Genomic DNA, 10,232 nt, shown 5'->3' on the forward strand with positions numbered 1-10,232 from the left:
GCTGAAATTAAGGCTAACGCTAGCAAGCAAGCCGCTAATGCTAGAATTAACTGTCTAAGATAGGGTTAATGTTTGCTAGCAAGTTAGCCGCTAACACTAAAATTAACCTAGTCCACAGCTGGCTCCCATTAGGCTGCAACGACACTGAGAGCCTGTACTTCAGCTTTCTACTGTGTGTGTGCGCTCACACACTCTCACTCTCACACACACACACACACACAAACACACACACACACACACACACACACACACACACGTCTAGCCTATATCCAGTCGCCAAGTTTAACCTGGCTGTGCTACCCTTTTGGTTTGGCACACTGTGTGTTTGGAAATGGAGGCGGGAGAGAGGGAGGAATGGAGGGAGAGAATGGACGGAGGGAAGATGGGAGAGAGTGAAGGAGGGTAGGATAGAGGGAAGGAGTGGCGGGGGGTGGATGGAGGGAAAGAGGATGGGAGCGAAAAATAGGGAATGGAAAGAGGGAAGGAGGGTGGGAAGATGGGAGCCAATAGGAGAGAAAGACGGTGTAGTATATGGATGTTCATATAGAAATAGCCATAAGAATAATAAATGGAGAAAAGTGAAGGGAGGTTGAGGGAAAGAAAATATGCAAGGGAGAGAAACAAAAATAAAGAAGACCAAAAAAAGGTGAAATGGTCATGATGTGCCTTCTATCCCTCTCTACTGTCTGTTTCCACTGTCACTTCAGACAGTACAATTCATAAGGATGGTTTCCCCTTTTTTCCAAATTATGCCCATTTTTACTCTGTAAAGCAACTGCAGATGAATCTCTTTTGTTTCATAAATAATTCTGACTTGCCTACAGAACTAGTGAAATACTTGTAAAGAGTTAAGTCCCTAAATTCATTCATACATCATGTTTATTCAACATCACATCAAGTTAGTGGGACCCGAGCCTATTAAAGCAGACATGTATTCTTGTTATATAGGAGGCCACCAGGAACAGGCTTATGACCAGAAGTTAAGAAAATGTCTCGAGGGATATGTTTCTAATTTCTCTACTCATGCAGACTTTTCAGTGATGTCATCAGGACAAGGTAGACAAACAGGAAATAATGCGAGGAAAGACAAGAAAACAAGAAAAAATCCAGAAATGAACTGAAAAATCGAAACTTTTTCTCGTTTTGTGCGTTCAATATTTTCACGCCCTGCGGAACATTTTGGAAGCACATGAAAAGCTCTAACCAAGCTTCAGAGATCTGTGTGTGTGTGTGTGTGTGTGTGTGTGTGTGTGTGTGTGCGTGTATGTGTGCGGGGTTAGCTGTGACAGTAATTAAGAGAAGAAGTTGCAACGTACACAAGATCTCTGGCACAGCCTGACACTTCTATTCTACAGGGAGGTCGGGCGAGGCGGGGGCGGATGGTGGATGGTGGGGAAATGAAATCTGATCCTGCTAGATCAACACTGCAGAAAATATATATTCAATACACAATCAAAGCCCTGCGCATTGGGACGGTGAAGTGAAATTGCATGTGTGTCTTTCTGGAATATGAGTGAATATTACATAAAAGTAAAGACGGTAACCTAACACTTTGGAGCTGGAGCGGCCTGAACGTAACATTTCACGAACTTATACTGAATGCAAATGGGAGGATATGGGTATGGCTTATGTTTTTCAGTTCAAAAAGATGAATATGGATGAAAAGAACAGGCTGTCAGCATGTTTATCTGGCTCCTCGGCTCTTGGCTCCGGCTCTAGATTCATGGCTGTGAAACTGCTTTACATTGACGACTTCTGGCCTCATTAAAACTTCATAGATCTGGGAGCACCATCGAGGTGACAGGAGCAGGTATCCTCTTACACACACACACACACTCTCTCTCTTACTCTCTCACAAAGTAATACACGCGCAAACCCCAATCACATATACGCTCTCTTTCTCTCTTACTGTCTCTGTCCGACACACACACACACACACACACACATATACCACCTCAGAAACTCTTCATCTGCAAAAATGCCTGACACCCACCCAGCCACCCCCGTCCATACCCAAACACACACACACACACACACACACACCATTCCCACCCATCAAAGCATTTGTGTTAAATAATTAACAGTGCGAGATTAGTCCGTCAGCCTTGGGGCATGAAGGTCCATCGATTCCCCAGAATGCATTTTTAATGAGCCGCCAGCCGGCATTCATTTCAGCTGGCCAGTGTCCGTGGACAGGCCTTCTGACACACACACACACACACACACACACACACAGACAGAGTCCAGGCTTAGCGCCAAGGGAGACAATTAACATACACACAAAGACGACAACAACAGCAGCACTGTACTGTACAGTGGACATTACCTTGACAACAGCAGCAAACGAACGTCTTCTGGGCTCAACTCGTCTTAAAGGAGCACAAGCACTTTTCGGGGCAAACGTTGTTTTTCATCAACTCGCCGCCATGTGACGGGAAGATCGGCAGCGATTTCACCTCAGTGGCCAGGATTGATTTGAGTCACTAAGGGCGCGTGATGCTGCAGCTCACTGTGGACTGCATGTTTAGTGGGTGTTATGAGACAGTTTGCTCATCATCTCACTAAATGCTGAATACACGCTTGAGAAGTGGCTTCCACAACAGGGAGCTGATTAAGAATTTATTTGGCTAAAAATCAGTGTATTCCTTTCATTTGTCTTTATGGACTGCTAGCTGTGTACACTCCGGCGCACAAATCATAAGCATAATCCTGACACCCGAGTCCAGAAGGACTTTCATCACAAAAACACGCTTAATTAACTTTTTTTCTTCTTTCTTTGTGTGGGTTTGCAGCACCGGACTGTCATTTTCATTTTGTGAAATAAAAGAGGAATAGAAAGCAAAAAAGACAAACGCGGGAGGACGGTTGTCATGTGTGTTACATCAACGCGTCGAGAGCACATGACTGCAGCATTTCACATGTTGGGTTAGTCGGTAAAAATGTCTTCCAATCAGACCGATGTCGAAATAAGAGAGGCCCTGTCAGCGAATCAGGCTTGGAAACCTGTTTACACCTCTGCCAGTTTGTAGTTTGTCTGCCGTCGGTGAACAAGCCAGGCCGTATCACTTATCTCACAGGTGAAGATAGGAAAACAGACTGAAGTGTGTGTGTGTGTGTGTGTGTGTGTGTGTGTGTGTTGGCACTTTTCCTACCTTCCCCGTCTCTCTCTCGAAGTCGACGTAGTCCCTGGTAGGCGCCTGCCTCTGATCCCCGTGCAGGTTGGCTGGGAAGAACTGGAGAGAGAGGTTGGTACCTGTAGCTACGAAGGCCTGCGGAGAGAGAGAGAGAGGGAGAGAGAGAGAGAGAGAGAGAGAGAGAGAGAGAGAGAGAGAGAGAGAGAGAGAGAGAGGAGCAAATAAAGTGAGTTGTAAAGGACGTGCTTCATAGAACAATTATACACATAGCTTTATTGGCAATAAAAACGTCTCATATTTTTGAAAGATGGGCTTTCCTACCAAAGATCTTCTATTTGGAAAGTATAGTCCCATTATTGTGATTTCATATACTGTTTCTGGTGAGTCCTTCCATAACTTGAAATAGCAGAATGTTTTATTGTGTTTAAATGTTTACTTGGATCTAGAAAACTTTAGTGTAGAAAAGTTTGAAATCAAAATTTCTCACCAAAACAAAACCACATACAGATTTTCCAATTAGCAAGACAATGTACAGTCTCACTTACAAACATTATTCTTTAGAAAGTTGCACAAATTCTCCTTTCCTCAACCCAATTCCCTCTCTCTCTCTCTTTCTCGCTCTCTTTCTCTGTGTGTTTTCTTCTTCTGTCTCCCCATTGCCAACTGTATGAAAAACCAATAAGACACTGAAGGAAAGCGGACTAACCACTTTCCTCTCAGGACAAAAGCACAAACTGAACCAGTTCCCTGCTCTCCTCAAACAAACATATAATCACATTATATCTTCATTTTTTTTTATTTCTGTAAAATGGCTTCTCGCTCAAATGGGAGGCATGCTTCACAAGATAGGCTCTCTCTCTCGCACGCGCACGCGCACATGCACACACACACATGCACACACACACATAAAATTAAAATCAATGGAATGCATTCCTCTGTTGCAGCCAGAAAGCAATGAATTACAGAAAGGCAGAAAATTAAGTTATGACCAATTGGAAAGTTTCTGCTTTTTATGTGTATCTGTGTGTGTCTGTTGTCTTTGTGTGTGTGTGTGTGTGTGTGTGTGTGTGTGTGTGTGTGCGTGTGTGTGTGTGTGTGTGAGTCTTTGCTGGGACAGATCAATACTAAGGGCATTAGGGTTGAGACTGGGCTGGAAGCATATGAATTATGTTCCCTGTCAAATCTGTCTCTCATCAGAGAATGAGAGAAGGAGGGAGAAAGAGAGAAAAGGAAAGACTGAATGAGAGAGAGAGAGAGAGAGAGAGAGGAGGGAGGAGAGAGTTGAAAACTACTAAGTGTACATGGACACACAAAGAGGGAAAGAGAGTGAGAGAAAGCAATCTCTCTCTCTCTCTCTCTCTTGCTCTCTCTCTCTCAAACACACACACACACACACACACACACACACACACACACACACACACACACACACAGAGGGAAAAAGAGGGCTGAAAGAACACCCGAGTCATCATTTCTGCTGTATTTGATGTATTGAATTACAACCATCTGATACTAATTTGCTGCCTACTACTGCTGGAGAGAAAAGAGAGGGAAGGAGAGAGAGAGATGGAGGGAAACAGAGACAAAGGAGGAGGAGGAAAAAGAGAGAGAGAGGCAGAGAGGAAAGGAGGAGGGTTAAGGGACGAGGGATGCTGGCAGAGGAAAAAAACGGGAGACAAAGAGGGAGATGGAGGGAAAGAGGAAGATGGAAGTAAAGACGAGAGCGAGATAAATGTGAAGAAAGTCAGGCGAAGAGGGGGGGAGAGGAAATGGAAGTGAGGTGGAGAGACGAAGGAAAACAAAGAGAGAGACAAATTAAGCGCTGAACAGGAAAAAAAAACAACAAAGAACAGACCAAAGGCGATGAACAGGGAGAGAAAGACAGACAGAGAGAGAGAGAGATAGAGAGACCAATACAGCATGAAAATCAATAGTAGTTTAGAAAGCGTCCCATCTCTAATGAGCCGAGCTGAAGATAATTTAGTTTGAATTATTGTCCCATTTATCAGATCAATCTTGAACATGCTAGAGCTTGACGTGTGTGTGTGTCTGTGTGTGTGTGTGCGAGCGTGTGTGTGTGTGTGTGTGTGAAATGTTATGGAATTCGCAGAAATGCAAAGCACCCAAATTGCATTTTAAATTACATCTATCCTTATCTATAATGTAAAAATAATGCACAACATTTGAATACAAGGTAAAGATTTGGGTGCATTGCTTTTCTATATATGTTACCCAATGAGCTATTATCACTATTTAAACATTAGATATTTTAGATTATCATATGTATATTATAGCATGCAGGGTGTGTAAAAACATATAGAGATTTTTGGGCTGATAAATCAACCCCAAAGTGAGAATGAAATTGCAAAAACCAAACCATAAACACAGGAAATGTAGTTTCCCTAACACATACACTCACAGTTAATGCCCACACACACACACACAGGCCGATATCGTGGGAAGCATTTCTAACTTAGCATTAATAACTGGCAGTGGAGAGACATTAAGCTTTACTGTACATACTGTGCATAGAGTTTATTATATATTTATGCCAAAGGTTTTGTCTTTCATTTGATTCCCAACACTCACTTGAAGAGGCCTTTTTTTTTATTTTACTTGGCTCTCTTGACAGTAAAAAAAAATTGTTCTCAACTGACACTGTAAAATGAAATCTGCATTTAATAAATAGAGTAAAAGATGAACTTTTAGGTATAGATGTTGCACTATTAAGAAAACACAGACAAAGCGGTCTAATACTGCAGGAATCAGACATGTGGAAGAGTTTCAGAGAAGAAAACGGATAAAAAAAAAAGTAAAAAATGACATCAAAGCCATATCAACCCAGCAAACTGACCGCAGTATATCATAATTACCATTGATTTGTTTTCTGTTACACTAGATGAGAGCCTTCACCGGCCTGATAAGCGTGTGAGGCCAACAACACCCGAGGTGTCTGGAGCCCGCGTCTCTCTCCTGCTTCTATCTCTGTGAGATAGCTGTGAGAGAGTGGAAGGCCATGGAAATAGCCGAAGTCCTCGGCGGCGTCCCGCTTTAATTCCGTCTGTCCGATAGATAAATCAGCGGCATGATGTCACGGCTGCCATGAAACCATTCAAACCGTGGCCGTCGATTCTCTCAGCAGAAGACGCTTATAAATACACAGCAGATACAGACAGACAGACGGACGCAGCGTGTCCCACTAAAAGATGGTAAAACTAGATGTACCCCCCCCCCCCCCCCCGCCACCCCCCACCACCCCAACACACACACACACACACACACACACCCTGATGATGACAGCATGTTTGTGAAAAATACCTTGAGGCTGACTAAGAGAGCAGAAGCAGTTGTGTTTGTGTGTGTGTGTGTGTTGTTGTGTTAAAAGCCTTAAGGCCTTTTCTCTGACTTCACCTATTGTTAAAGATCTGTTATTGAGAACATAATTTAGGCCGTTATAAATAGACTTCACTTGAAAGGAGAGGGAGTACACCCAACACACACACACACACACACACACACACACACACACAGACACTCAGGCGTGTGACTTTGCTGAATGATGAATACACTGCTATAGGACCTTCGGCTTACTGTCATGGAACTTCATCAAATAAGACTCTTAATACTACATCCCCTTAAGAAATTAAACTAAGCCAAAGCAATAAAGTCCATGAGGGTTAATTTGCACTTCTGGAGGAAAAGGACGAGCATGCAGAACGCTGCTTTGTTCTTCTTCTGTGGTGTGAATCAGACCGAGATGCAGACGATAAAAGATGCAGAGGTAAAGTGCTTATGCAGGAAACTTCTATCTTTCTATTACATTGCACTTTTTTTTTCCAAATGCTACTTTCCATTAGACAAAAGAAGTCAATGATAGTCCTCGTCTAGTCAGCTCATCACCCCATTCCACTGCATTTACCAGCTCCTCTGAGCAGCACCCATCTCAAAACGGGACGTATGATTGGGTGCGATTTTCCTAATAATTGACACTGTGACACTGTTGCACCGAAACAACAAATGCTGTGGAGAGCAAGCATCAAGTTTGACTTACTTGTCTATTTCATGCTTTTATTGTGGAGTAGTTGCTGTCCCACTGTGGGTTGTGGGGTCGATATATCGAAATTAAATATATCGCAATACAAAAATGTGACAATACGTATCGTGGGGCAGAAAAATGAATCGCGATATTAGCTCCATTTTATTCTGCTGTAGTAATCACAAATGAGTTCGCTTGCCCATCACAATTTCACAAACTGTCCATCCAAATTGTATTAGTATCACTTTGTAATGACATTTTTAAATTGTTGTTTACATTCTAGCAAACCAATGTCATTGCTAGAAAGATTTGTGTCTCAGAAATAAAGATAATTCTGCAGTCAGACTTTGTTGTTATTGAACTTTTATTTATTACATCGTATCATGGTTGTTTCGAATCATGAACCCCATTGCATCTTTTTCATTGTATCATGAGATAAGCATATCGTCCCATCCCTAATATCTATATATATATTCTATAATGATAATGCTCCCTGGCCTCAGTCTTGGCCAAATCAGACTCAACTGCATTGTCACAGTGTTGCCAGTTTAGTGTATGTGACAGCACAAACAGACATGACAGGATATGTAGGTGCAATTTTAGGCCCAAAATGATAGCTCTACATTATCACTGGGGCCATTAAGTACATGTGAGATAACGTGTTGTTGTGTGATTTCACGCGCTTTGCCAAACATAGCTGAGATAATGATGACTGAACATGCAGAATATAGACGGAAGAAGTCATCGGCCTGTAAGTCGGGCCTGCGTGTCTGATAACATGTCTACTTCCTGGTGTGGTGCCAGACTAACAAACATTGAGACACACACACACACACACACTCACACAGGGCATGCATGTGTCTCTAAACTGTACTGGTGTACAGTGGGGACTGATCGCACTGTTCTAGTAATACAAGTTAAGTTGTCTGTTGAACTGGAGACAGCCTTGAGATTGGGTTTGAGGATTTTTCTCATGAGGCAAAAGATTTTGCAGGCTATTGTTTTGGTTAATCTAACAAAAATACATATCTAGCGTATTCATGGGGGAAGAGAGAAGATGTATGGCAATAGCAAATAACATTCTCACACACACATACTCCCTCTCTTTCTCTCTCTCTGTCCGTCTTTCTCTCATAAACCATAATCAGTAATTGATTGTCTGATGATTGTCTTTAGTTTTTGCAGAAGAAGAAGAAGAGGCGACTGGGTGTTTTACTCACTACTTCTGAGCGTCCGTCCCTGCAGGCGTTCTGGAAGCGGGCTTGTCTCTCCTCATGGGGCCGGTCTCTGAACCCAGTGTATTTAATCTGCAATAAACACAAACACAGCCATTGAAACCACACACATGAAGACATTAAGGTATGGTTTGAGAATGAACGCCTGGCCTAAAGAATAGAATAAGGCTACGTGTGTGTGTGATTTGAAGGTGAAAATACAGCACAGGCCTGTTTGACAGTGAATGGGGATGCCTTATGCCAGATACATGGGCTACAATTCAATGATAAAGCCACAGGAATTTTGATTTGGAGGCGAGAGGCACCAGTTCTTCATTTCTGCTCTAACTCAAAACCTCAAATAAAATCTATTCAAACAGGGAAACATTTGATTTTTTTTTTTATAGATTCCTATAAGCAAAAATCAACAATAAAAAGGATGAGGATTAAGACTTTGCATTCCAGACAGATCTGTCTCTTAAAAAAAGAAAGAAAGAAAGAAAAAAAAAATCCATATTTTTTTTCTATATTTCTCATTTTTTAAGGATGTTTTAGGCCAGAGAGTGAAAGTGGAACATCTGCTTATTGCAATGTATAAGTCGTTTACTTTTTATAATTTTTATTTAATTGTATTTAGATGCTTTGGCGATACTGTTCTTCCATCATTCGTGCCGTGAAAGCAACTGAACTGAATTGAGCATATTAAACCTAAAACACACACAGCTAAAACTCAAACAAAGGTGTTTTCTAATCATTTGTGGACCGTGGGCATTTTACACAAGGCAGCTCGGTCAAACCTCCGGCGTGCATTTCTATCTGAACGCGACTTTCTCTGCTTTTTATTTCCGCGGTGTAGCAGAATGGATCCAGAATGCAGAAAGCGAAGCGGACTCACCTCACACTCCCTGCTCAACTTGCGGAAAAACTCCTCATTTTCAAACTTGCTCCTCTGGTCCGGGACTACCCGCGGCATCTTGAGGCTTCAGACTCACACAAACACTTTCCCGGGCTATTTATTCTTATGATTAATATTGTTAATTTTTTTTTTCCTCAACAGCAAAAGTTAAAACGGGTTGTTTTTTTTTGTGTGCCGTGAATGTGAAAGTCACAGTCCGTCCCCACTGCTGCTACTTTCAAGTCTCTTTCTCTCTCTCTCTCTCTCTCTCACTTCTCTTCCGTGTCTGTGTGTGTTTTTTTTTCTTCCCTGTGTGGAGCAATGTGCTCTGCTGTTGGGCTCTATAGGCTGTTATTGTTGTTGTTGTTGTTGTTGTTATCTGTCTTTTACTGGGGGTCCTGCGCTCCCTGGATCTCCTCTAGCTCCAAGTGGATCTTATTGAGTGACCCACTGCGATAGATAAGGCTCAATTTGGCCGTAGTGCTCTCTCTCTCTCTCTCTCTCGCTCTCTCTCTCTCTGTGTCTCTCTACCTCTCTCCCCCGACAACCGTGTGATCTCAAGCAAGTGGCCACAAACGAGCGCTCTCCGTTGGTGTCTCTCTCTCTCTCTCTCTCTCTCTCTCTCTCTCTCTCTCTCTCTCTCTCTCTCTCTCTCTCTCTCTCCGTGTAGGCTACTTACTTAGACTACCTGCTACCTTCAAGTGCTCCTCGTAAATGCGGATTGCCTGTGCATTCACGTGCTTTTAGTCAGAAATAATACCATAATGGACTTTAACATTTTTTTATTTTTTTTTTGGTGACTTTTGTTTTATTTTGGAAACCATGGTACCTTGTGCTATGGCGGCAGAATGAAGAGGAGAATATATGCATCAGGCATGTAGCCTAATTGATATATTAATTAATTCATCAGCCAAAAGCTGTTGTACAATTGTTCCATCATTTGTAGCAATGTA

At 42.4% G+C, this 10,232-nt stretch overlaps 1 protein-coding gene across 6 annotated transcripts in view; it reads right to left on the reverse strand.

The window, feature by feature from the left end:
* cbfb (core-binding factor subunit beta) overlaps nt 1-9,825 on the reverse strand; it is a 33,625-nt gene extending 23,800 nt beyond the window's left edge. For 5 of the 6 annotated variants that reach the window (XM_071538422.1, XM_071538419.1, XM_071538418.1 and 2 more), the window contains exons 1-3: nt 9,280-9,825; nt 8,391-8,477; nt 3,153-3,269 (exon numbers count right to left, since the gene is read on the reverse strand). In XM_071538422.1, the coding sequence (XP_071394523.1) occupies nt 3,153-3,269; nt 8,391-8,477; nt 9,280-9,357 (282 nt within the window). In that variant the 5' untranslated portion in view covers nt 9,358-9,825. The remainder of the gene's footprint in view (nt 1-3,152; nt 3,270-8,390; nt 8,478-9,279) is intronic. The other variant, XM_071538423.1, reaches the window with a different exon arrangement.
* Nucleotides 9,826-10,232: the final 407 nt, after the last annotated feature.

This window comes from Centroberyx affinis, unplaced genomic scaffold, assembly GCF_046629955.1.
Source record: "Centroberyx affinis isolate AG114_WGS23_722 - 3 ecotype Tasmania unplaced genomic scaffold, CSIRO-AGI_Caff_v1 ptg003272l_1, whole genome shotgun sequence".
Classification (NCBI taxonomy): Eukaryota; Metazoa; Chordata; class Actinopteri; order Beryciformes; family Berycidae; genus Centroberyx; species Centroberyx affinis.